This window comes from Amaranthus tricolor, chromosome 7 (assembly GCF_026212465.1).
Source record: "Amaranthus tricolor cultivar Red isolate AtriRed21 chromosome 7, ASM2621246v1, whole genome shotgun sequence".
NCBI classification, from domain to species: domain Eukaryota; kingdom Viridiplantae; phylum Streptophyta; class Magnoliopsida; order Caryophyllales; family Amaranthaceae; genus Amaranthus; species Amaranthus tricolor.
In genome coordinates this window covers 29,575,315-29,602,891 of record NC_080053.1, presented here as the reverse complement: position 1 = coordinate 29,602,891, position 27,577 = coordinate 29,575,315, and the positions used below count along the sequence as shown (strand labels likewise).

The following is a 27,577-nucleotide window of genomic DNA, read 5'->3' as shown; positions in this document are numbered from 1 at the left end:
GTATTTCAAAAATTCGAGTGAAGAAGGGCTCTTTTACTTTTTCATAGTAGGCCCAATTTTCAGTGAGACTTTGACTATTACGATGTGTTTAGATGTAAAGAAATAAAAAAAAAAGAAAAGAAAGGAATTTAAAAGAATGCATAATCGCTTCTTTAGATAACAAAATGAAAGAGCAGAGATTTGAAGGGGAGGGATATGAAGAGATTACATGAATGATTTTTATTAAGGTCATAAAGTGAAAAATTAATCTTTCGGTAAATAATGAGAATCGACCCCTTATTACAAAAGTACAAGGAAAAATAGACCATAAACCAAATAATATAGATAAATGCATAGCCTTCCCAACTGAATTAATTTATAATTAAATGAACTAGCTAGACTTATCAAATTTTAATCCAACTTAAAATTAACCCAAAACTCAACCAAAGACTGACATATTATCTCGTGATAGTTGCTTACTCTTTATTAGACTTGTCAAATGATATATTCTCTCTGTCCCAATAGATTTGAACCAAAGAGAAATTGTAGGATTTTTAAAAAATTGCTAATAAATAAAAAGAGAAAATAAATTGTGTGAATGAAAGTAAAAGAGTGTTAAAATGTATGGATGAAATTAAAAAAACAAGTAGATCATTGTCCAAAAATAAAAATAATGTCAAATGAGTAAAATACAAAACAAAATGATAATTAATGCAAAATGAATGAAATAGAGAAAGTATAACATATTGATGGTGCAAAATGGGACAAAATCATTACATTTGCCCACAAAAATTGTACATTTTTCCAAGTTGAGGAGCGTGCGAATTGAGAAGGCAAGGAAACTTGAACTAGAATTTATGTTCCCATAAACTACAATAAATTGGTGAAGAAACTTAGTTAAAACATAAGATAAGTAAAGAAAACAACTAACATAAGCCTAAAGCTGAGAAGGAACAGAACAGTACATAAACAACAATCTAAGAACAAAACCTACTAACTAAACAAAAAGAAAGAAAACTAGCATAACCTAGTTACAAAGTTTCCTACACCCTCATCCCATTCTAACAGATTGATTCATCCACTCTTATTATTGATCCAAGAATGTCTCCATTACATCAGGGTACATTCCAGTTTCGGGATTGCGGTATTCTGGAGGGTTTTGAGGATGATGATCAAGTGAAGTTGAGGAAGCTGAAGAAGTCATTCTAGCAGGTAATGTAAAGCTCCTTTTGAATTTGTTCTCCATATTTTTTCTCATTTGTTCTTGATGGCTATCCAAGCTTAGGAACTCATTTGGGTTCCCTCCACCCGCACCTTGCATATTCGGGTTTGGACCCTCAGGGTTAGAAACTTGATCGGGTTTGTGTCCCAAGTTTTCCGGGCTAAATAACAGTTTTGCTTCATCGGCCCTTCCGGTGAGAGCATTGAAGAATGAAAGTCCATTAGGCCATTTGATATCTGACTCGTGTTCACCCATCATTTCTCCCATCCGATTTTCGGACGAGTGAGGCATTAAAAACATGTGAGGCTCATCTTTAGTAGGCGGGAATCCAAGAGGTCTCTGAAAATTTGGAGGTGCAAGCATTGGAGCTGGAGACGATATAGGGCGCGGGCCCCAGTTGAAGAGCGGAGGAGGGCCCAAAGGAGGGCCGGGCTGCTTTGTGGGAAAAGTGGAAGAAGAGGAAGCATTTCTAGTTGAGGAGAAAAGTTGTGATAAATAGAAGCCGGATTGGTAGCCTAGAGATTCAAAGGTATGCCTCATTCGTAGCACGAAGTGGAGGTCTTCAGGTATCTGAATCACAAATTTACACATTTTAGTAACATCATCACCAATTTTGTTCTTAGACGAGACATCTTTTCCCCAAATATTTTTCCGAGTTTTAAACTGAAAAATTAATAATTAAGGTTTTTCTAGTAATTTAATTTCTAAACTATGCATCATAACGAATACATACATACATACATAATGTTTTCTACCAGAAGTCCATTGGAGAAACCTCGTTGTTATTATGAGGTTAAGGTTGCGTACATCTAACCCTTCCAAACTCTACCTTAGTGGAAGCCCAAGTGAAAACTACTCGGTAAGATCCGCGTAATGAAATGTTGTAACAAATAAAGACACTAAGGCACCTGGCTACCTTAACTGCACAGTATTAAGTGCATAAAAAGTTGCTTTAGCTTAAAAAGGTTGCTTAGTGCTAACAAATTGTTTAGCAATCCCATCTGAAAAAAGGGGCTTTATATTAAAATTGTGCTGCTAATCAAGCTCTAATGACAACTAAAGGTTTGCTTTTTGACTATGTTCCCCATAATGTATTGTCTAATGTATATCTAGTAATCTCAAATACTCATGGATTGAGTATCCAGGGGAGACCGCACAGGGCCCCACAAAGTTGCGAGCAACAATATTACGTAGTATATGTTAAGTGTTTAAAGATACAAAGTTGTTAGAAAAATATCATAATTTTTTAAAATTGCACAGGGTCTTAAATGAATTCGTCAATTTTTTATCCGCCCCTGCGAGTATTCTAATTACAAGTGACTATACCACGACGATATACTCGTAAGAACATATAAAAAACGAGAAATGAGTAAAAAGAAAAGAGAAGACGAGGCTACTCACAATTTTGCAGGAACCTAATTGAAGAAGTCCATGACCAGCTTGAATCACAGCTATTGTCTGTTCATACGACATAACAAGAGCACACGATAAATACAGTCAAAACACAAGTAAACATAAAAATTAGCGCTGATAATCAAACTGAAGTTAAAATTTCTAACCTGAATACCAGATTCAAATTGGTCAGTCCATTCAGGAGGAAGCTGTACGAATACAACGATCAAATCATAAGAATAGTTACTGGTCCTAAACATAATTATTAAACATATATACCATGAAATGATGGAAAATCTAAAATTTCTAATTGAGGGGCCATATAAAAGCAGTAGCAACCAAGTGAGCCCAAATATGTCTTAATCTTCCATTCCTTTCTAATATACTAATCTTAGTGTCTTTTAAGTAGACCATAATAAAACAAAATATTGCTGAAATATTTAATTATCTCGTCATTATGTATTGCTAGTGTTGGTAAATAACTCAGATGTAATCCAACATCGAAGTATTAGTGAGATGTTGACTGTCATATATACTTGATGGGCTACCTAATACCAATTGGTTTTAGGATGGAACCTCATCGGGTTTGTGTGCAGTCAACTCTCATTATATGCGGGTCTTGTTGTGTACAAATCTAATAACAAATTTATCAGCTAGGGCCAGAGTTTTTTGGTAGATAAAAATTGAAAAATCGTAATTCCCTCCTCCCATTGATAATGATGTGCTAGCTTTTGCATATTCTACATATAGAACAAAATGAATCCGTTCCATCCCATATTAACTTTTTAATTTCTCGACGTTTCATAAATTATTCGCTTGTTTTCATCTCAAAACTCCCAATTCTACTACGTATGTTCAATACTTATCTTCCAATGCACAAACGTTTTTTGTCAAACAATAGTACACTAGCAAAAAAATCTATAATTCTTTGATTTGAAATTATAAAATAACTAAAGTAAACTGACTTATTAACGGATGTGCACTTATTTATGCGTAGTTGTAGATAAGGTTTACTATCAAAAGTCAAACAAAAACACCCTTTTTCTTATTACACCAATAAAGCGATAAGGTTGCGTACATGAGACTCCTAAATCAGGACTATGTGAGTCATTTATCGACATCAAAACATTGTACAACTAAAAACAGCGCAAATTTTCGAGGAATCATGTTATAATAAGAGCCAATCAAACTGTAAGTAATAATATAAGCTAAAATTGACTTGATAGTACATACAGCATCAAATGAGCTCTGCCAATAGTTTGAAATATTTGGTTCACATTCTGAAGGCTCTTTAAAAACCCATTTGTGACATTTATCAGAAGCAACCTTCCCCATTAACCTGCATTAATACCGAACAATTCAAATTAGCAAGATATAAAAGCCAACAAAGCACCAAAAAGCGTCACATTTGCATCTATGGACCCTAGATGAATAAATCATGCTGGTTTAGCAATAGAAGTACTTTTAGGAATTATTTTCGAGTTCAATATTGGAGCTATATAAACTTCTTTTTCTCAAGGCCAGACATATAACAATGTCAAAACTTTAATCCCAACAAGATCGGGTTTTTCTAAGGGTAGATAAGGAGAGGGAAATGGAGTACACATATAATAATAACACCTACCAAGTACCCACCCTTCTCCATAATTATATAACTGAATGGACATTTTGCTGAAGGACTTCCTGACCGGATCTTCACTATCCATCTCGTCCAAGCAATCTGCTACTCCTCTTCCTCGGCAAAACCCGTCTTCCCACATCAACATCCTTCACCATTCATTTCAAATATATCAGTTCGAGTCCAACTGACTTGGGTGTCACCCATAAATAAAAAGAAAAAAAATTACTAGAAAATTAAGTTCGGAGCAATAAACTAAGTAATTTACAGGAAGCTTAATCAATGTGATTAATTAAAGAAGATTGGCAAGTTGACAATTTAAAAATACTTAAGAAAGTTGTATAAAAATAACAAATTGAAGCAAAAGGGGAAAGGAAAAATGAGTTCAAAGACCATAAAAGCAGGATTTTTGCATAAACAATTGATTGGTCAAGCAAGAGAGAATCCAGGTCCGAGCCAGCCTAGGCCATGGCCTACTCGGGCCACTATCATTTGATTAAAAATCCAATTTATGTTTGTTGGAATGGGTGACTTGAGTGCACCGTCCAAAGGAACCAACTCAACAAAAAGCTTAAACTGATGGTTGATGCATAACACCATGGTGTTGCATTTCAATATTAAATTGTGCAACATATATCATAGAAAAATTGCACGCAAGACTTCAATACATATGCAAAGATGAGTATTTGCCTACCCTATATTAGTACCTCGAATTCGCCCTTGTTAACTAGCCCTAGAAAATCCCAATATAACAAGTTCATCAATCATGAATACTCTACTCTAATAAGGCCTAAATCATTAGGGCACTTAAAAATCAAGTTGATCATGATAATAATCAAATTAGAGTGCTATTATAATCAAGACCAATAATAAGATAAGAAAAAGGAAAAAGAGATTAACAATCATTTAAAGCTAATCATCATTTAATGCGCCAAGAAAATCACAAAAAAGATTTCAACATCAAATTAATCATGGAAAAAAAAGAATAAAAACACTATCAATATTCAATGGTCCCCTGCACCAGCTCTGAGTTTTAGAGTGAAGACGAAAGAAGAATAATTACAAGCTTCCATTATCATCTCCAACTTTGCAACCATTTCCACCTCTTACTCTCCTGCAATAATGGAAAAAAAATAAATACCCATTTCAGAAAACTTGATAACAATCATAAAAATGAAACAATTACAACTACTACTACTTCTTGGAAGTGTTTCTGATTTATTGTACTTGGTGGGCTTTCAAGAGAGACAAAAACAAGGGGACATAAGTGGGGTTTCTATAGAGAAAGATACAAAAAGGGAAAAGGATTGAGATTTTTGGTAATACACATTTGAAGTTAATCACTAATCCATCCTAATCAAGAAAAACCCACATCATTTTTACCATTAATCATCCCTAGAAAGAATTTATACTAAAAGTTATGAGAGGGAAAATGAGAATGATTTATAGAGAGAGAAACATCCAACAAGAAAAAAGAGTGGGATTTTTGGTACAACCCATTTCACAAATTCATCTTATTCAAGTAAAACCCACATCATATTTTCTTTATTAATCATCCTAAAAAACAAAGAAAATGAGAATGATTATAGAGAGAGAAACATCCAAAGAGGATAAGGGAGTGTGATTTTTGATAACCACTAATTCATCTAATTAACTAAAACCCACATCATATTTTCACTAAAAAAATCCCCAAATAACATGTAGAAGTTATAGTGAGAAAATGAGAATGATTTATAGAGAAAGAAAAATCTTAAAAGGAAAAAAGAAGTGGAATTTTAGGTAAAACCCATTTGATGTTGGTCACTTATTCATCTTAATCAAGTAAAACCCACATCATATTTTCACTAATAGTCATCCTCAAAGACCAAACAAGAGAAAACGAGAATGATATATAGATAGAGAAACATCCAAAAAGGATAAGGGAATATGATTTTTTTGTAACCCATTTAAAGTTAATCACTAATCCATCCTAATCAAGTAAAACCCAAACACTAATGATCATCCCCAAAGAACAAACAAGAGAAAATGAGAATGATTTTTAGAGAGATATAAACATCCAAAAAGAAAAGGGAGCATTGTTTTGCTAACAAGTCTAACAACCCATTTGAAGTTGATCACTAACCCATCTTAGTCAAGTAAAACCCACATCATATTTTCACTAAAAATCATCCCCAAACACCATACAAGAGAATTTGAGAATGATTTATAGAGAGAGAAACATCCAAAAAGGAAAAAGATTTGTTTTTTTAGCACAACCCATCTGAAGTTAATCACTAACTCATCCTAATTAACTAAAACCCACATCATATTTTCACTAATAATCATCCCCAAACACCATACAAGAGAAAATGAGAATGATTTATAGAGAGAGAAACATCCAAAAAGGAAAAAAGATTTGGTTTTTTTAGCACAACCCATTTGAAGTTACTCACTAATTCATCCTAATTAACTAAAACCCACATCATATTTTCACTAATAATAATCACCCCCAAAAAGCAAACAAATATAGAAAGAAAATGAGGATGATTTCTAGAGAGAGAAAAAGAAAGTGAGTGTTTACGGGCGAGGACGGATGGTCCAGAAGACAGAGTAAGTCCAGTCTGAGTTTAAACAGACATTTCTGAGGGCCTCATGAAGGGCCATCATCCCTACTGCTTCTTTGCTCCTATCTCCTGCTCCTGAGCCCACCATTTCTAACTTTCTCTCTCTAACTTTTATTCACTTCTCAAAACAAACCCTTTCTTTCTCTTACTCTGTCTTTGCTCTTAACTTAACACCGAGGAAGATTGTTTTTTCTTTTTTCTTATTTTGGGTAGAAGAAAAACAGAGTAGTTTAGCAAAAGCTAGATTGTTTATAGCAAGAATGAACAAAAAAGGTGCTTCCTTTCTTCATGTTTATCACTTGTGACATTAAAAAAAAAAAGGGTTCTTTCTCTTTGATTGTTGCAAACAAGGAGAGATTTGGTAAAAACAATGGGACGAATTAGTAAATGTGAGGATATAACTACAAAGTTTAGTAGGGACTAGGGATTAGGGAGACCATAAGAGTATACCATGAATGATAGAAGTATAGAAGTATGAATAATATACTCCTTTATCACAAAAGAATTGCTACACTTCTAAAATAAGTAATCCCACTCTCCCAAAGAATTAGCTTCACATATAAATAGTTTAAAATGCTTTATATTTTTCAATAATGTGGAAGAAATATTTGGTTAAGATTATTAAAATATAGGTCAAAAGTATAATGAAAGTTAAGGAAGGATTAAGGGTTATAATCAAACATAAAAATGAGACAACTTCTATAAAACAGACTAAAAAAATAAAACTAATTTTATTAGACATAATATATCTTCTTAAAGATTAACGAAAAAGTGTTTATTTAACAACAGTTGACAAAATGTGCAAATAAGATAAATTAATACCTACGTCAATGAGTTTAAAAAAGCATGACTTATAATTAAAGATAAATACTCCCTCCTATTCACCTTAAGAGTCTCATTTGACTTTTCACGAATTTTAAGGAAAGTCAAAAGTGGAATCCTAAGGGTAAAAAAGAGAGTGGTATTATGGGTTTTTAATGTAAGGGAGGAAAATTAGTATGGGTAATGAAGGGTATAATTGAAAATAGGATAAAGTTACTAAGGGCATAAAAGTCAAAAATCCATACCAAAAATAGAAATGAGACAATTAAGGTGACTTGATCATAAAAGAAAATGAAACATATAAGTTGAATAGGAAGGAGTAGTAAGGCAGTTATAACAAATCCTATGAAATAAATGGGTAGTCCCTTTAAAAATTTTTAAAATATAATTATAATTATAAAAGAAAAAGTAAAAAAATAATATAAATTATGTAAAATAAAAATATAAAATAAAATAGACAAAATTAAAATAAAATTATGATATTTTTATTAGGACAAATTAGACGGTAACTATTTATTAAGACAAAAAGAAAAAGGTGGGGACAGCTTTTATCCTATCCCCTAAGAAAAAATGTAAGATGAGACTTTGGGAAAGGAGATGAAGGGGGGGGCAAAAGAGAGGTATTTTTTGCTCACATTTTGGGGTGGGGTGGGTGGGGTAAGGTTGATTAAATGACTGTTTTACCCTTTTGTCTGTTAGGATCTTTTGGTTGGATACAATTGAAGAAATAATAGTAAGATCCAACAACCAAGTGGGCTTTGTTTGGCTAAGGAGGTGTCAAGTAGCTAAGATTGGTTCTTAAGGGTTGAATTGGCAAATGGCATGTACTTCTTATTGCTTTAGTTTGGAATATGTCATATTTGTCATTTTCTACTAAAATAATAACAATAATAATAAGTAAATAAATAAACGAGTTACAAATAATTTGAGTTTGTAATACAATAAAGAGAAATAATATAAATTTATCAAAAATTATAGAATTGTAGTAAATTCATTAAAACAAATATTTATGATCACATATCAAAACTATTAGTATGAAACAAGTATAATTATATTATTATAGCACTTTATTATGGTAGGATCATAAAATGAATCAAGGTATCCATTTGAATAAGGTGTGTCATTCACAAAAATTTCTTTTAATTTGCGAAGTTGGCATTTTTTTCTTCGACAATATAACTTTTGACAATCTTACTCAAATTATTCATTTCATCAACTATTTCTTTGTGTTTGCATTCAAAAAATATTTATATTTATGTATCTATATGAAATATCACTACAACAAATTTAATTTTTCGCGATATTGGATTTAATGCATTAAAAAAATGTCACTAATTTATATTTTAGTGTAATAATTGTTGGTTTTTATTTTAAGTCCACTGTAAAATAATTTAGTGACACTTTATTTGACTTTTAGTGGCATATGTAATTGTTACTATAGTCTATAGTGGCATTTATGAGAAATGTCACCATATCCTATGTCGTAAAAGGTTTTAGTATGATTTTTATTATGCTGTTAAAGGGTTTAATAAATATTGCTAAATCCACTATATATACTATTAGAAATTTAAAATAGTGATATTTAAATTAAATATTGTTAAATATATATCACTAAAAGCAAATTATGTTTTAACGTATGTTTTGATATATATTGTGACTCTAAAGTATATTTGGCGTATAGGAGTTGCTCGAAGTCCAAAAGGACATTTATGTGTGTCAATATTACATTCTTGATATTGTTGAATTGGTAATTTGGCCTCAAAGCATAACTTGTTAGGGAGACTTTTTCTGGTTGCAAAATTTTTTATAAATTTAATTTACACTATTTTAATGTGTATTAAAATAATAAATATTTTTGAATATTTGTATTGTATTTGTCAAATGGAATAATATTATATTTTCATACCTTAACTTTTAATATTGATACACATTAAAATAGACTAATTCCATACTAAACTTTCTTATTAAAGAATTGAAACAAGAGAATTGCACACACTATTTAGATTACAATGACATTTGTTGACCTTTAATTTCTTCAACAATTTTAATAACAAGAGATAACGATCAAGAATATATAATAAGCGAAGATTTGTCTTTTGCAACAATGCCTCAACTCAAGGCAGATGGTCAACATGTAATGGAATCTATCAGCTAGATTTGTTCATTTTTCTATGTAATCTGATGTTTAATTCTAATTATTCATGCATGTTTAATTATTGATAGTAAATGATAATGGTGAAAATATATATTATTTTAGTTTTATCCTTTTATTCAGCAAGTCTTATATGAGACCGTTTCACTGTGATACGAGTCCATATAAGTAGCCCAAAAAATTAAACTGCTGTAATTTTTGAGAAAAAATTAATGAAATTGAAAAGGTAACCTAACACTTTTAGCTTTTGGGTCAGCCCATAATAAATCGTCTCACGATGAAACAGTCTTAATAAAAAATTTGTCTTTTCTTTTTATAATTTTGCATTATCACTTGATAGTTGATACCACTTTGTCAAATGGTAATATGTGAATGATTTTAACAAGAGAAATAAACATGATCATTTAATACCATGTTAGGTAATTTTTCTAATTAAGCTAGATTATATTAATCTATATTATCATTTTGATCATTAATAACAACAACCAACAACTAATCATACATTTTACATTTTATGATTTTATCTATCTATTTTACTTAGAAAAACTCACCTAAAATAACATGTATGACTTTTTTTGTTTCATTCACTTTTGAGTCAATGTTAAATAACTATTTCAACCTAAAATTAAGGATAATGGTTAGACCTTTAACATGTGTTATACGTTGTATCACTTGTGTAAAGACAATCTAACGGCGGATACCTAAACAAAATACTACTTAGCTTCTTTCATTTTTTACTGCAAAATTTTAAAAGTGCATACAAATTTAGAAAAAAAAAATAAAATGGATAAAAAAATTTTAAAATTACCTAGAATAATTCAATATTTTCATGATTTTCCTACAATAATTCCATCTATTAATTAATCATGAATAATTTCAAATATAAAGGGTATTTTCCTAAAATAAACTCGGTAATCAGATGACTTGTTATAGCAATTTTTAATTTTTTAAAAAAAGATAAACTAAAATAAAATGTCGAAAAAATATTGAAAAGAATTTCTGGTTTTTTTAATTATTCGGAATTTTTATGTAAATTTTTTTAATTTTCTTTAATTTTACTTTAATTTTCAGTTTTTTTTTTGTGAATTACCTACTATAACAAGTTATCAAATTACCCAAATTTATTATAGGCAAATACCCCTAAATTTAGGATTATTTATGATTGATAAATAAATAGAATTATTATAGAAAAATAAAAAAAAAAATATTCTAAGTAGTTTCCACTCAAAATTTGAATAATATCACAATTTAAAAAAAAATAGACGAGTTGTAACACTCTACATTGTCTGCTATACACAGCTGGCCTTGTAAGAGGTTGGTATTATGGTATCTTTTCTGGTCAAAGGTTTGAAAATATTTCATGACTATGAGATAGATTTGGAATAAGATCTTAAGGAATAAGGAGTATGATATAGTCTTCCACTCATTTGCCCTAGCGAGACATTAAGCATCAAGCATAATCACAATAAACAAATGTATTGATCTATAGAATATTATTGATCTATATTAGAATATTATTTTTTTTACTCGCGGTGTACTGGAAAATCCATATAGAAAAGAAGAGAAATCTATTTATATGTAAGGAGATACGTACTCTTGACATTAGAATAGAATGAATGTGAAACCCTTAAACAACTAAATTAATTTAAAATTTTCGATTTATAAACAATTTTAAATAAGGAAAAAAAGGCATTAAAGTAGTGGTTTTTCCTTGTTCCTAGTATGAACATCAACTTTATTTTTTAGTACAAAGGATTACAATATTGAACTGGTTTCTTAATCTTGAAGAACCATAGGTGATTGGAGTATTGTACTTATATGGTTTTTAAAGATTAAGAAACCAAGAGGCCGGCTAATGCTTGTTTGTCTTAAAGGTAAGAGTTTTTGAGCATAATGTAACAAATTTAAAAAAACGAAGTTATGTTATATAAAAGTACATTCATAACAAAGCTAGGAAGTTAGGTGAGGAATTGAATATTTTCATATTATCGCTCTTTACCTTCTTCTTTACTTTTATCTTTATTTTTAGTTATCTGTGCTTATTCTATTTGTAAGTTGTAGGTTTCTCTCTCTTTGAAGATTTTTCTCGAACCGAGGGACTCTTTGACTGTACTCTTTTCTATGGGTATGAGCTGCTGTCGACGTCGTTCTTCCCTCCCCATATCCTGACCATAATTTTCTATAAGCGAGATACACTGGGTATGATGATGATGAGGAGGAGGAGGTGAAAGAAAAAATTGTTATTTTTAGAATATTTAATTAGTTTTTATGTTGACCATGAAACCATCGACTGTTATTGTGACTAGGGATGGACATGCATCGGATCTGGGTTGGGTCCAACAAGATCCAGATCCAAACCCTGATTTTTTAATTGGACCCAGACTCGGATCCGAATCCGTTGGAACTGAAAATTTTAGACCCGGACGCGGGTCTAGGGTCTGGATCTAGGTCCAGAACAATTTTATTTTTTTTCCTGAAAATTCTTAAAAAATATATTATGAAGTATAATTTTCGACCATTCGCATAAAATTATTTAAATATTTTCGACTAACGAGGATCTTCTAATATTTTATACTAATTGAGCGAAATATATAAAGTTTTCCAACATTCAAATTCTTATAATGAAATATTTATCAAGTCATTAATTTTTAAAGTATAGATACAACGACCACATTTTTATTTACATGAAACGACAAATTTCAAAATCACTTAATGTTGAAAAATATAACAAAATTTCAAATTAAACAATTAAATACACATGATACTAATATATAATTTTTTTAAAAAAAATGTATATGGGTCCATGGGCCGAATCTAGATCTCAACATGTAGACCAGAACTCGACCCTAAGGTCATAAACACATTTCCTATGAATCCAAAAATAGGTGGACTCAAACCCTTAAAATTAAGGTCGAATCGGGTCTAGACCCTTAGGATTCAAGACCCATGTCCATATGTTTAAGTAATTTATCCGTCAAATAAAAATCTCCATCTCTCTAAATATTCTACATTTTTACAAATTTGGTACCAATTCTAAACAAATCTAAATGAAATGCACAATTCATAAAAACATAAAATATAATAATTAAAATAAATTCGGACATTGCATAGCTTTTAATTCAGTAAGCAAATTAAAAAATTTCAAAGTGAAGACAGAAGCAAAGGTGTCACGTGCGCACGTGACAACGCAATGGTATTGGACAGTCGGTACATCATCATTTTTTAAATAGAGAAAAAGGTAATAACCCGCACGAATTGCGGAAATAGCGTTTTGTCTTCTATATTCTACTCACGCGGCAATTTATGCTCTGCTTTCTCACTCGCCATCTGAATGCATACTTTTCAATCAAGGGCTCAATGCTCACCGGCGTTCATTCAAGTCACCAGCTAGATTTTAAATTATGTGTTTCAAGTCTGATTATTTTCACTTTAACATGTAGTAGTATAATTTGATATGTTTATATGGTTTTTATTTTTATAATCGTATTTTTTTTAAGTTGAATCTAATTATTTTCTACTTGATTTTATGTCAGCCTAGTTGAACAGTTTTTTATTTTATTGCTTCACTCATTTTACTATTTCCTTCATTCTCTAATGTTTTTCCCATTTGAAATATATCGTACTAATCAAAACTAAATTAATCATTTTCAACCCATGATTTTTATTTTTATATCTATCTTCTAACAATAAATAAATTTCTAATAAGAAAGAATGTCAAAAATCAAAATGTAAAAGAAAATTTCCCTTGTTTGTTATTGAATTAATATGCAATATCCACATCTAATGCATCATTCTGACTAATTAATTCAATTGGAATTGAGAGAGTATTATGATAAAAATTGTACTTTTACTTTATCAAAGGGTCAAATTATACTCTTTTTATTACTTTTGATTTTTACTATTTTTTTAGTTTAATTTCCATAATAGCCTATTTTTCAATTGATTATTTTAAGATCATAAGTAATCATTTTGAGGTTATAAGTAATCATTCTGAGACTGTAAAAAGTAATTGTACTAAAATTATAAGTGATCATTTTAAAACAAAAAATATATATTAGGCCAATCTAATAAAAATGGTCTCGCCGTAAGATCATCTTATTTAAAAATTAGTGTTTTTAGTATAGTATTGATTATTGAATGCTTTAAAAAGAAGCGCGTGCGAATAAAAACTGAAAGGGTGGTCAATCCGAAGTACTGTGCTTCTCCGCATTGACCGGCGTTGGTCTGAAGACCGTATCTTTGCGGGACCCACTTTGTGCTAATGTTACTGCTACTCTGCTACTCTTTTCTGTTACCTTCTGTTTTAAGAACAGGTTTACAGTAAGCTATTTTAATTAATTAATTAATTATTATCATTACTTAAATCAAATCAACCATCTTTAAATAAATTATACTACATAAATAATGAAAGGTTTCTCAACTGTTCTAAAGTAAAAGAAATCAAATTGATGCCACTAGCCTATCCTATATACTATACCGGTTTTACACGAAATTCAGAGGACAGCTTATATTTTAAAGAAAGAATTATAAAATTATTTTGTTGGGTACATCACATGATTGTCAACTACAGCTCTTGCGTAGTTAAATTAGTTACAAGATTAACAGATAAACTAACTGTCAAAATTAATTGTTGATTATGAGATGTTTGATAAAAATTATTTGTTAAGTTTTGTTAGACTTATGGTTTTGTGATGCTTTTTTATTGGTTTATGAATTACGTCCAACTCGTGTTTAATTTCTGATTATATGTTTGTATTGACATTAACTCTAACTAAATTTAACAATATTTACTGATTATTTGCTGTTTATTAGAGAAATAATAAATTAAAGCCAAATGAAAGTGAAAAAGTTACTTTGAGTAATTTTTTTGATTTTGGCTTAAACGTTAATTTTTTAACTGACTTAAAAATTATTTACGAAAAGTCGAAAGATAATTAAAAGATCTAAAAAATTCCTATGCACTCTTATAAGGATTTGCTTGACCTTTGAAAGTTTCGTCTTTACTTATTTAGATTTATATTTAGTCATCTTAAGTACATTGTTATAGGATTATAAATATTTTTCATTGTTGTTTTTCATAGTATTATTTCTAATTAAATAAAATGGTGAATAATATTTCACTTAACACTATTGTGTTTGAGTTAAGTGTTTGGGGATTATAAATATTTTTCATCTCCCAAAACTTCATCTCTACCATAAATGTATTAGTTACTATAATGGTGCATTAGCAATTATTTTGCTTTATCTCTATATTTTACATTTCACACTTTATTATCGACGTGAATGTAAAATTTATTTTAAATATGCCTTACAATATATATATATATATATATATATATATATATATATATATATATATATATATATATATATATATATATATATATATATATATATATATATATATATATAGTTGTGCAACACCATCTTATAAATTTAGATCTCTCATGATTTGTTATATTGATATCATGATAAGTAAATACAAGTATTGAATATTAATGTTATGTCACTATCTATTAGTTTGTGAGGGAAGCAAATCTAATTTGAATCTAGACATGTCCCTTTTCCTTCTCGAATGGGTAATCTAAAGGTTTGTGAGTTTATATGAAGTATTAGATAGATGTTCCCCATTCATTTATTGGTAATCACTACCTATAAAATTTGTGCAACATAAGTCAATAACTTGTGATGCAAAAGTGGTGAAATTATAGTAATAGTCGGAGTAATAGTCACAACTCATTATAGATTCATTTGAAAAGAAATATTAGAAAAAAAAAATAGACAACTAGTCCATTAGTTTAATTGATTATTTTAAAATTATAAATGATCAGTATAAGATTATAATACTTATTATGTTTTATTTTAAATGTCCCATTTGCTTTTTGCACATTTGTCAATGTACTAATTAAATATTAATAGCGATAATTATGTATGATTAAAAAATTAAAAAAAGTTAGATATTAATAAACCTTATGTTCAAACGAATCAAACAAAATCTCATTTGACTATGCTTTAATGCATTGATTACGAATGAAATACAAATTGAGAGTAATTAATAAATAGTCACTTAAAAGCAAATGAGACATTTAAAAAGAAATGGAGGGAGTATGTCTTGTTGAGATTATAGTTAATCACTTTAAGGTCTTAACGCTCCGTTTGGTAGGTGGTAATAAAAGATGGTAATGAGACTAAAAAACTAGTGTAATTTTTGTTGAAAAATCTCTTGGCTATCTTGATGGCCATGCTTGTCCAAATCCAATCATCTCAGTTTCTTCATAAAATTCATTTCAATGCATTACTATTGGGAGAGGTGGTATTAAATGGTAATGAAAATTTGTAAATAAAAAATTTGTAATCAAAGTTTCATTACCATGAGAATTATATGAAACTTTTGATGAAATTTTACACTACAAATTAATTCCATTGCCAGTTTTATCACCATTTTATACCACTAATCAAATAGGCCGTAAATAGTGAGTTTAATATTATAAGTGTATATTATATTAACCAATAAAAACAGTTTCAACATGAAATTGTCTTATTTGAGAATTTGTGTTTTGAGTATTAAATTCCAATTGGGCATTAGGATTTAGGTGTCCAACCCAAATTGAAAAGTTCGTTAGTTGGGTCTTAATATTTGGGGCCTTATTCTTTTTACTTGTTATATAGCCCACCTAGTTCAGTTGGATGTGGTTTCTTCAAGTTGATGTAGTCCACAAGCGAACACTTGGAATCCTATAACGTAGGCAATTACCTTGTTATCAATATATACTCATCTAGTGTCGGAGGTGTTTAGAGATACAATTTTGGAAAAATAACCGTAAATAATATATTTTTGTTAATTTCTTTACAATAATACTAACTATTAATTAATCAAAAATAACATTAATTTATGGGTATTTTCCTAGAAATTATACCAACTTTAATTTATTAACTAATTAACCAATTTTTTTTGTCTTATAATTAACTATAGTTTGATTTTTAACATGTTAGGGATTTTCTAGAAAAATACCCTTTTAAGTTGGTATTATTCATGTTTAATCAAAAGTTAGTATTATTGTAGGAAAATACATAAAAGATTGTATTATTTATGATAATTTTCCTACGATTTTTTAACCAACAATTTGATATCATTGGTGTTAGAAATTATGATTTATTTAGAAATCTAAGATGACAAATATAAAAATTAAATTTAAGCTTGAGCCAACTATTTAAGTTAAAAATTTGAAAATATTGCCTTTTGCACGTACTTTTTAGCAAATTTTAAGTCTTAATATCTTTAAGTACGCATCATAAAAAACTATAAAAATTATATATTAAAAAACTTTACATCTAAATAAATCTAACAAATCTCACATGAATATATTTTATCTTCAATATATATTTTTAAAATCTAATTTAAATTTCCCTCTCTGAAAGTGAACAAACTTAAAGCAGATAAACAAAAAAAATGAAAAGAGCAGTTGTTTCTAAGAACAACCTATGTGAAATTAAAATCTTACTTAATTTTATTTTAATATAGTACATACAATATATATTTTTATCTTATCAATTACGTAACAAACGAGTAAATTTAGTAGGACCGAAAAGTATGAACTAACAACTTTGCTTACAAGTCTTCCGCGAGTCGATTACTACCAAAGTTTGCTCGCTGTAGACAAGCACAAAGGAAACGGTTAGTATGTCGGGATTTTCACTGAGTCATTTGTTCAAACACCTTACCTGCACTACTGGTCTCCAAATTCCTAGACGCACAACCCACCGTCTTCTTCATCGTTTCCTCTCGTCCTTCTCTCCCCAAAACCTCCCTCAACATAGTTCTTCATGTTCGAAGCTCAAACTCATCTTACAATGGCGGCGCTTTTCTTCCACTCCTGCTGCTACGGGTTCACTCTCTTCCAAGGATTCTAGTTTGCCCCCTTATCTCTCTGTCCTCATCAAATGCCGTAAAGATGTCGCTGTATGTTGTTTCCTTCTTATCACATTACCATATACATATTTTTACTTTTTATTGAAAATTTAGTTCTTATTTATGTTTAGTTGTTCGTTTAGAAATGTTGGGTGTTCTTTTCCGGAATGAGGAAACATAGAACAAACGTTTTGAATTTACTACTATTTCCAATGAAAGTGTAGCAAATTGATTGTAACAAGCAAAAATATAAAATGTAGCAAATTATTGAAATTTACCCCCTTTAACTGTAGTATTAATATGTTTTATGATTTATAATTGGATATTGTGAATTGCTTAAGAATGATGGAACATCTTATTATGTAGGAAGGTTATTTTTCGGAAAAACATATTGAAAAGTATACGTAAAGGGTTTTATTGACAGAAATAGGAGTTGGTTTATGTATGTGAGTCCTGTCGCAAGAATGCAAATTGCATTGAAATGGTTTTGAAACCGGCATGGATAATGTTTTGATTAACTGGGTTGCTAATTTGTTATCATGGAGGACTGAAAGAGGGCGGATGGGAGAATAGGGAGGGAGAGAACGGAAAGGCAAATGAGAGAATTATAGGGGCAAACTTCCTTGTTTAGGAAGGATAGAAGGTGTTGTGCGACAGCAGAAGAAAAGATCGAAAACAATAACGGAAGCAATAAAGATCAAACATACAATAAAGAAATCACCATGAGAAATTAACGTGGTTCATCCACCGGCACCGAGAATAAACTTTTCATTATAAACTGGGAGATTACATGATGAATGAGAAACCACAACAGTGCCTCTTCAAACTTTTTCTCTCTTAGTTTTTCCTCATTTTATGTCGCATTACAAGAGGGGTTTATATAGTATGTCATTTAATAAAAAGGAATTAGGGTTAACATTACAAAGTAACCGGCCCTTAAACAAGGTAACTGCCAAAAACGTGTGAAGAAACCGCAAAACCACATAAACTACGCACCCCCCACACGCGCGCCACGCATAGAACTCCGCGGCACATGCCCAGCGTTCTGCCTAAGACAGAAGCTTCTCCGGGCCCCGCGTAATACTCCGCACCCTGTGCCTCCACGCCCCACGTAGATCTTCGCACCCCGCGCATCCAACATTTTTGACCCACACTTGATTCATCTTCTTCATGATCTTGGACTTGGTTCGAGTCACAAAAATCCCAACAGAAGGGGGGGGGGGGAGGAAGAGCATAAGCTTTTCCTTCCAAATATTTCTTCACTTAGACAAGGGCGAATTCAGAAAAAAATTTGTTAACTGGACCAATATTATATGACCTCTCAATGGTATGGTGTAATTAGCTGAAGGTGTCTTTGTCAAAGCCTATAGAAAATCGTGGGTTCGAACATTGAACATTAGTTTAACATACTATTTTATTTTCATGAACCGGGCTATGGCCTATGCCAGCCCGGGTCTAAATACGCCCCTTAGAGAGGTTAGAGAGATTGGGTATTAATAAAATTAAGGAACTTTATTCCTTCAAATCCCTCCCCTAGAATGTTGGCATCCAAATTACGAACATTATATCCCTCCGAATCCCTCAATCCAAACAATGCGTTATTGCTGCCATTGAGGGGAGGTCAATGCCATAATATAGGTGCAAGACGTATTTGTGTGATTTATTTTCTCCAGTTTGTTGGGAAGAAATGTTTAATGGCTTATCGACCTTCAATTTAATTTGATCTTTGGAATTCAGAAATCGGACGATATACCTTTGATTCTTGGGCTCATTATTTCTGATGCTAAAAGTTGAGTTAATTTGGTTTCAAATTCATTACATTGAACTTCAACAAGTGTACTCTTATATGTTCCACAAGAATTACGAAAAACATGAAATACATAATATTAAGCTTCAGTGATTATATCTTTACTTTTTGTGAAGAAACCTTCAACTACTGTAAAACACTAAGCTACTCTTCTATATTGCTACTGGACTGATCATAAAATGTTTAGTTTAGTGCAAACTTTTGCAAATTTTCTATTTTGTACAGTGGATGTACTTGTGTCCAGTCACCAGTGTGTAGTAGCCAATTCAGGGCATCAAATCTAATATTTGATCGTTTCAAGGGATAAGTAAGCGATTTACTTTTATTAATTTTAATGGGATAGAGAAAGCATATACATTAAAACTGTTAAACTGTTGTTTATGTCTGCAACTCAGCATACTTGGAGATGGGAAGGCTTCTTTTTTCTACTTTTCTTATACAAGGAAGAGGGCTAAATATAGTTTTTCAAATACTTGATTTACTCTTGATATGTAGGAATCATTTTCAGAAGCTCTTTTAAGTTTTGGTGCGAATTCTGTCAGTATGGATGAGCATGATGACTACGAGGATTCTGATGAGGTACATTGAATGCAAAACCTGGACTAGTAGTTAATTTCATGGAACTATGTTTCTTTTGACATTCTTTCCCTCATATACAGCTGTCAATTAAATTTATGACTGATCTACATTGTTCCTTTGCATGCTGATAGCATAGATAGTGTGACTGCTGTAATGTAGGCTGTAGCATATATGCTTACTCCTATTTCTTACGCTTTGATGTTATATACATTTCAGTGATCTGATCTAAAATTAAACCAAATTACCATACAACATAAAGTGAATTCAGCTAACAAAATGTTTAAAGTACTACCCTAACCAATTACCAACCAAAATCATTCTTAACCGAACCCATTTAAATTAATATTCAACCCGATTTAAAGAGTACAGACTGAATCTTACCCGATCGATCTTCAATGGAGCCAAATATATCTTCGATCTGACAAGTTTGTCAACTCATCATGGCTCATAATTCTCTAAACATATTTGACTTTGGCTCGAACTCACTTCACATTAAACTCGAAATTCTATTGAACCGAAACTCAACTGGACTGAACTGCACCCGATCCAAATTCGAAACATAACCGAATACACAGTTGCGTATTAAACACGTACTATGTTCATCATCTGTAATTCTAGTTTAACTTCAGTATGCCAATCTATACTCTGCTATGGGTGTGTCTCAGGGTCCAGGGGTATTGAATGTGAAAAAAATTATATCTGACATCATGCCATAACTTATGTATGCAGGTGAGCATTTGTTCAATATTCTCTGGGAATGGAGATGTGACTTCTTGCATATCATATGCTGCTGATTCGATTGGCATAGAAATGCCAACTTTTGAACTCTTGAAGTACAATCCATATGACTGGATAAAAAGAACTCAGGTTAAACCGCCACTTCTTTGCTATTTCATTTCACATTGCGAATTCTACATTTTCATTTTTGTAATCCCATTTCATTTTGTTTCTAATTGCTGATGCTGTTCTATGCCCTCCCTAAATAACCATGTATTTTTAGTTCCTGATGTAGTTCATCAATTTTTGCAGGAATCTTTCGATCCTGTGGAAGTAACCAAAGGCCTCTGGATTGTACCCGAGTGGAAAACTGCTCCGGTATGAGTGTTGTTGTCTTTGTTTTCTTATCTTCTTTTTGAGAATACGTTGTTAACGTTCTTTGTAGTTGTCTTGTTTGTGTTGGCTGTCGATAAATGATTATGCTATCTAGCTGACAGCTTTCGATTACACTCATAATTTCTTCTGTTAATACTAGTATATTAAAAATCTAAGTATCTAATATGGTGTGATCGTTCATATATTTAAAGAAGTATCTACCTTCCTGCAGGATGCACGAGCAACAAATATAATTTTAAATCCCGGTTTAGCTTTTGGAACTGGAGAGCATGCAACAACTAAGATGTGTCTGCTGTTGCTACACCAGACTGTTAAAGGAGGTGAACACTTCTTGGACTATGGCACAGGGTCTGGAATTCTCTCCATCGCTGCATTAAAGGTATACTATCATCCTTAAAACAAAAGTATTGTTATCAGAAACCCTCTGTATTGTTCCACTATCTCCATTCCGTTAACATATGACTTTCTATATTTGGGTATAGTTTCTTTTTACGGTATATTTGTAACTTTTAAAGCCTAGTATGAAGAGAATCATGGACGTGAACTTTATTCAATGAGTTGCAACACTTTTCTTGTAGAAGTAGATTTTTTTGAATAAAATGATTTTGTCCTGATTAACGTAAACTGCTAAATGTTGTAGAAAGGCATACAACATCTCATTACTCCTACCCTCAATGTTTTTAAGAACTATTGCAATTTACTCCATTGAAATGTCTGAAATATTGAAAAGTAATCCCCAGTTCCACACACACAAGGTACTATAGTTGCATAGTCAAGACCATTGTCAGATGATTCACTGTTCTCATCGCTGATTAAAAAAGCGAATTATGGTCAGTTTTGGCTATTTTAGATTCATGAGCGAATCGCGAATTAAAAAAGCATATTAACCAGCGAATTATGTTACAGTAATCAAGACAAATAAGTTTGGCACTTGTACTGGGAAAGGGCAGTGAAAATTGATGGACCGTACAGTTGAATCTTATCTCCTGTATTTTGTCAAGCAGACGCACAAACTGACGTTGATTCCTGAAAAGACTGAGTGTTAGTTAACCTTAACGTCTGTCCTGGGACAACGAGCTCTACACTTACCCTGATTTTTTTATTGTCTATGCTGAAATTCCACAACGCCTGCTACTCCAGTTGCCTGTTTAATTGATCTTGTGTTTGCTGATGATACCTCTTCTGTTGACTAGTTAGGTGCTGCTTTATCAGTTGGAGTTGATATTGATCCTCAAGCAATCACAGCTGCCCGTCAGAACGCTGAACTGAACAGTATAGAACCCGAGAAGTTGAAGTTGATACTAGTTCCTTCAAGAGACGAAACTTCTATTGAAGACGAAAAGGCGCAGGAGGTTCTACACACTAAGACGTCAGCTGCGGATCAATTCATACAAATGGATAAATATGATATAGTCATTGCAAATATATTGTTAAATCCTTTGCTGGCGTTGGCGGATGGTATTGTTTCTCATGCGAGAGTTGGAGCAACTGTTGGTCTATCTGGGATTTTACATGAACAGGTAATTCATTGTCTTTACTTTCTTTTGTTCTAAAATAGCTGCAACATATTTCTTTATGTGCCTGTGGCTGTCCCAAAACAATTGCAGAATTTTCGTAAAAAGAAAATTGTCCTCGTCCTAGTTCCTATCCGTGCCTTTGGACAACCTGACCCTAACATAGAACGATATTCAATTAAAACTTGGAATGGCTTTTAATACTAAAAATCCGATCCGGTGGGAAACTTAAATAGTTCTAATTTAGAGTGGTATTGGTGCAGGTTTCCTCAGTCATAGAACGCTATTCCTCATTCTTGGAAGACATTTCAGTCTCGGAATTGGGAGATTGGGCTTGCATAAAGGGAAGAAAGAAGGCATGCTTTTGATTGCGATTCGAACGACATAGAAGTATTCGAATATGGAGAGAACTGAAGGATGGATTTCCGTCAAATCTTTGCAAATGAAGAAGAAACCACTACAATACAGGTGGTTCTGTATGCTGCACACTGAGATTCTGTAGTTCCTTGCTGTGTTAGGCAGTTATTACTGCTATTTGCTTTGCTTTGATATTCATAGTTGGAGCTTCGAGGAGCCATTTTTGGATAGAGCTAAGCTAGACGGCTTAGCTCTTGGGCGTCAAATGACTTGATCGCCCTTAGCTGATTTTTTTGAAGGTAAGGTTTTGAAGTAGTAAGTCAATTGTTTCTGAGTTTTTCACTCTTTGTAAATTATGCAGTATCAAGTATTCTGTTGTATACACTTACTGTATTTAAAGTTCTCTAGAGCTTGTAAGTGAAGCCTATATTTGTAATTTGCAGGGAGGCCATATGAATCGAACTTTGGTTTATGTTTAGTATCAAGAAATATACAAGGATTCTACATACCGATAACAACAATGAAAAAGCCTTGATCTTAATGTATAATCACATTTAAAGCAATGACATAGTGTATTTTATGTTTTCGAACCGTCAATTTTGACTACTCTCAAGTTACAAACTACAATTAGTTTTTAGTTTGCTTCTTGTTTGGAATTTGGAAGACAATACAATAAAACTAGACCTTGTAACGCGGGGGTGCTAGTAGTTTCATCGGGTGGCGTAGGTTCAATAAATCTTACATTGATCTATTTTGGTTTATATAGGCGGCGGTTTATGTAGGCGACTATATATAGTTGAAATTAAGTAGGGAGAATAAAAGTCTTCAACTATTAGGCTAATTTATAATCTTCGTGACACAATCTAGCTAAAATCAAATAATAAGATACTTTTTTCAAAAATTAGATAATTTTTACTCCAAAACTTTTGAGTTTTTTGTAAGAACTCTAGACTGGGCCAGAACAGTCTTCAGACTCTTCACTCTTCCATTTAAACAAGCCAACCCTGTACATTGTCATCTTTTTTCGATACCTAATCTAGAAGTCTTCACAGTTCACACCACTATTAAATTTAAAGGACTACTTGAAAATTTGATCAGTGAACACACAGTTACAAAGGCAAAACTAGTCTTCAGCCGCAATTGGTTCTGTAGGTGGAGGTGGAGGTGTAGGTGAATCCAGAGCCTCATCCGAGGGTGGAGCTGGAGGTGAATCTGCAGCCTCATCCGAGGGTGGAGCAGGAGGTTGCTCTTCAACAGACGAGTGCTTTTTCTCGTTTGCCTTCCTTTCTTGCCACTTTCCCCACGCCCATTTCAAGACAATGAACCCACCAAGAGCATAGATCTGTCAAAGCGTTCAAACTATCGAAATTCAGGATCTCAACGCCATTTTTTTTATAAAGAAAAAGTTTAACCAAACACAATGACGGAAGTACAAGATAGGGATAAGGCATCCCGGATACATAAAATAAACTACGATAAGTCAATAAGGTTTCTCCAATCACTCCTACATAGATCTCCTAACGAATATCCAAATCTCAGGTGACTCTTAGTTCCTAAACCAAAAAATCTCATTGACGAAATTCTGCAATTGCCAATGGTTCCATTCAATCCTAAGTAATGTAATCCAAATATATCTTGCAAACTTGCGCAAACTTCTTCACGAGCTATGTTACTCATACTAGAGTATCGGTGTCAACCTCAAGTGTGTGTACAAACATCCGAATCATCTATTATGTGATTTTTTATCGGGTTATGAGCTAATGAAGTTCCCAAGCGCCATACCATTGCCCGGATACAAGATCCAACATGGGAATTATTGGCAAAATGAAAATTCCAAATAACAAATGTTACGACTCTACGAGTATAAATCATTCAACATATTGTACTCAGTACTCTCATACAAGAGCCTGCTTAAAAGTAAATCTTTACAGGAACCTAAGCCATTGGCAAAGGATTTTAAAACCCAAATTTTGGTTTGAATACTCAAAATAATTTACCCAATAAAGTATACACCTACATATATCAAGATGAAAGCACATACATGAAGGCTATGTAATTGAAAGGATATTGGTTCAACAAATCTCATGAACAAACTATTGGTAAATTAGTTCCACACAAATATTTTAGTAGTCGCCAAACAAACTTAGTGGCGAATTCAGGATAATGTTAAAGGGTGGTGGACCAAACACTATCTTCGTAGAAACAACTCGGTTGTGTTATATGTTAGACAATTTAATCTTAATAGGGTTTTTAATCAAATGACAGTTAAGCCTAGATTCCGCTAGAAACAAAGCATCTAATCCTCATTATTAGACCAATATTTTCAACCAAACACTACTTCAATGAGACCAAAATTATCTTCATCACCTCCCAAAAGCTTTTCTCAACCAAATTACCAACTAAAAACCTCACTACAATCTCTATCTAATTGTATGAAGAATTGAAAGATTAGATAATTAACATCAATGAATCAAGACCAAGATCACCACTACAATATCCTATAGACAAGTAGAGTAATTTTAGGAGAAGTTAGTTATTTTTTGAGTAGTCTTTATTCAGTTCCTAAAAATGTCGAACATTAATGCCAATGAAACCAACCAAAACAACAAAATCCAGAACCAAAGCCAACAATTAATCTCAAATCTCAATGGAGCAAGTATTACAATTGTTTGAAGAAATGAACAAACCATCTCTTACCTCCAATAAAACCTCAAACCAAACAAATAATCTTACCTATAAACATACCCATCAAAATTGAATTAAATGATCAAGACTCATGCACGTGTCCATTAGCGAAAAGGGAAGGCTCAATCACATCGTTGCCAATAATCCTCCTTTTCAATCCGAACCTAAATGTTGTAGTCAGTAGCTCAAGTTCATGGTGTGTGCAAGGCATGTGTGTTTTTAGTAGTTTGTTAATAAACTGTCTAGTTATGACAGTTAGAGTTTGTTAGTTAGTTTTATTAAATTGTTCATGTGTATATATGGTATTAGAGCTGCTGTATTTCATTTCATTCAATCAATAAGAATCATAAACTCTTCTCTCTTTTCTGTTTCCTTCTTCTCCTTCCTCTTATTTTTCTCTTCTTCATTACTGATCATTCAAGATCAGTAGCTGAGGTGTTTGTACCACACCACTAAATACTCAAAATGGATACAAAGGGACTCTGGTGTTTTCATGGATTATCGAAGACATTCATTCAAATCTTGTAAATCAATATCTTGACAATCCCACAACCAAGGCACTATGGAAAGATATTGAAACCTTATATGGTAGGGGAAAAAATGGCTTCCAAATTTACAATAATATCATACAAAGAAATCAATTAGATCCAATTATATCAATTTCTTGCTGGAGTTTGTGATTCACTACCAAGAGATATCCCCACATTTTAATTCAAGATCCGTTATCTGCTGTAGAAATGGCATATGCCCAAATCCGACTATAAATCATACGAAGAGGTATTATGAACAGAGAACCATTAATTCCTCGGATAATTAGCTGCTAAAAAAGATCAGAAAATAATTTTTGACGTGATGATCATTGTGGGAGAACACGACATGTCAAAAATGACTGTTTTAAGCTAGTCGGCTACCAAGAATGTTGGCCAGAAATCAAGAAATGGAGCCGAGAAACAGACCAAAATGCCATTAATACCGACAAGCAAATTCTTCTCTATTGATGATTAAGAATGACAAGAGAGAAGTTCTTGAAAACCCTGAAATTCTTATCTATTGATTTTGTCATACCCAATTACCCATCAACCAATTTCTTTCCCAATTGCATAAAGAAACGAAGAAATTGAGCAGCAAATAAATGGAAAAATGGGTGTTTGACAAGAAAATACCTGCCACAGAATGATAGGATTAGTATCCTTTTCAGCATCTTCATTCTCAACCTTTAATGGAGGAACTTCAGACTGACTTTTGCGAAACCTCACAACATCTTGGGTCTTAGTTTTGGTTCCAGAAGCTTCTATACCATCACCCCTTTTCTCAGATTTCTCATTATCATTACTAGTGTTATTGTTACCAAAGGCTTGTGAAAAAAACTTAGGAATAAGAGACAGAAAAGCAAAAGGATTGTTGGGTGATGGAGATTCCGACTGAATTACGGTGGTGGATAGTCTTTCAGCCATGTCTACCACTCTTACGGCGGAGTTTTATTAATGGAAGATTGGGAGTATTGCTATTTTGTCTCATGTTATTTGTGGAAATTTATGGTTTAAATGGGTTTATTGGTTATCTCAAAACACTCGATTGCTATTGAGTTTTTATTTATTTATTTTATTTTTTATTTTATATATTTTTTTTTATTTTGAAGTTTTTCTCAAAAATAATGACTCAAATAATCTTAATATTCCAATGGTACCACAATATATATTTTTTTTCAAAAAGTATTGTTTACACGTAATCATATTGCGTTTATTTTAAATTTTTAATAAAGAATCACTTATAATTATAACAATTTTAAACTGATGTTCGTTGAAGGGAGGGTAACACCTTGTCC

The 27,577-nt window shown here is 31.9% G+C and overlaps 3 protein-coding genes across 8 annotated transcripts; 1 reads left to right on the top strand and 2 right to left on the bottom strand.

The window, feature by feature from the left end:
* Positions 1–804: 804 nt before the first annotated feature.
* Positions 805–7,389, bottom strand: LOC130817704 (protein RICE SALT SENSITIVE 3). Of its 5 annotated transcripts, none has more exons than XM_057683555.1 (7): positions 6,772–7,389; positions 5,275–5,325; positions 4,229–4,360; positions 3,827–3,932; positions 2,761–2,802; positions 2,603–2,659; positions 805–1,771 (listed from the first exon to the last, which is right to left on the bottom strand). In XM_057683555.1, the coding sequence occupies exons 1-7, from the start codon at positions 6,900–6,902 to the stop codon at positions 1,067–1,069; spliced, it is 1,224 nt and encodes a 407-aa protein (XP_057539538.1). In that variant the 5' UTR covers positions 6,903–7,389; the 3' UTR covers positions 805–1,066. The 5 variants fall into 5 exon arrangements, with proteins under 5 accessions (XP_057539538.1, XP_057539540.1, XP_057539539.1 ...); XM_057683557.1 differs by lacking the exon at positions 6,772–7,389 and adding an exon at positions 5,410–6,764; XM_057683556.1 differs by lacking the exon at positions 6,772–7,389 and having other exon boundaries at positions 4,906–6,764.
* A 9,982-nt stretch (positions 7,390–17,371) lies between these two features.
* LOC130817696 (uncharacterized) lies at positions 17,372–23,795 on the top strand. 2 transcript variants are annotated; one of them, XR_009043845.1, is made up of 8 exons: positions 17,372–17,748; positions 20,000–20,083; positions 20,813–20,950; positions 21,113–21,178; positions 21,408–21,575; positions 22,390–22,716; positions 22,974–23,366; positions 23,511–23,795. XR_009043845.1 is itself a non-coding variant. In XM_057683546.1 (7 exons), exons 1-7 carry the CDS (start codon positions 17,470–17,472, stop codon positions 23,076–23,078), a joined length of 1,167 nt encoding a protein of 388 aa, XP_057539529.1. In that variant the 5' UTR covers positions 17,372–17,469; the 3' UTR covers positions 23,079–23,795. The 2 variants fall into 2 exon arrangements, 1 of the variants encoding a protein (XP_057539529.1); XM_057683546.1 differs by having other exon boundaries at positions 22,974–23,795.
* Positions 23,796–23,958: 163 nt separating this feature from the next.
* On the bottom strand, positions 23,959–27,320 carry LOC130817697 (uncharacterized). The gene is made up of 2 exons (XM_057683547.1): positions 26,916–27,320; positions 23,959–24,409 (listed from the first exon to the last, which is right to left on the bottom strand). The coding sequence occupies exons 1-2, from the start codon at positions 27,204–27,206 to the stop codon at positions 24,191–24,193; spliced, it is 510 nt and encodes a 169-aa protein (XP_057539530.1). The 5' UTR covers positions 27,207–27,320; the 3' UTR covers positions 23,959–24,190.
* Positions 27,321–27,577: the final 257 nt, after the last annotated feature.

Bases quoted from the DNA above. Each gene is read 5' to 3' on its own strand.
- LOC130817704 (XM_057683555.1), bottom strand. From the start codon at position 6,902: ATGGTGGGCTCAGGAGCAGGAGATAGGAGCAAAGAAGCAGTAGGGATG. The intron at 2,660-2,760 runs GTTAGAAATTTT...TCGTATGAACAG, and splicing joins AATTTGAATCTGGTATTCAG to ACAATAGCTGTGATTCAAGC. The intron at 1,772-2,602 runs GTGAGTAGCCTC...TTTGTGATTCAG, and splicing joins AATTAGGTTCCTGCAAAATT to ATACCTGAAGACCTCCACTT.
- LOC130817696 (XM_057683546.1), top strand. From the start codon at position 17,470: ATGTCGGGATTTTCACTGAGTCATTTGTTCAAACACCTTACCTGCACT. The intron at 17,749-19,999 runs GTATGTTGTTTC...CTTGATATGTAG, and splicing joins AATGCCGTAAAGATGTCGCT to GAATCATTTTCAGAAGCTCT. The intron at 22,717-22,973 runs GTAATTCATTGT...GTATTGGTGCAG, and splicing joins CTGGGATTTTACATGAACAG to GTTTCCTCAGTCATAGAACG.
- LOC130817697 (XM_057683547.1), bottom strand. From the start codon at position 27,206: ATGGCTGAAAGACTATCCACCACCGTAATTCAGTCGGAATCTCCATCA. The intron at 24,410-26,915 runs GTATTTTCTTGT...ACGCTTTGACAG, and splicing joins ATCCTATCATTCTGTGGCAG to ATCTATGCTCTTGGTGGGTT.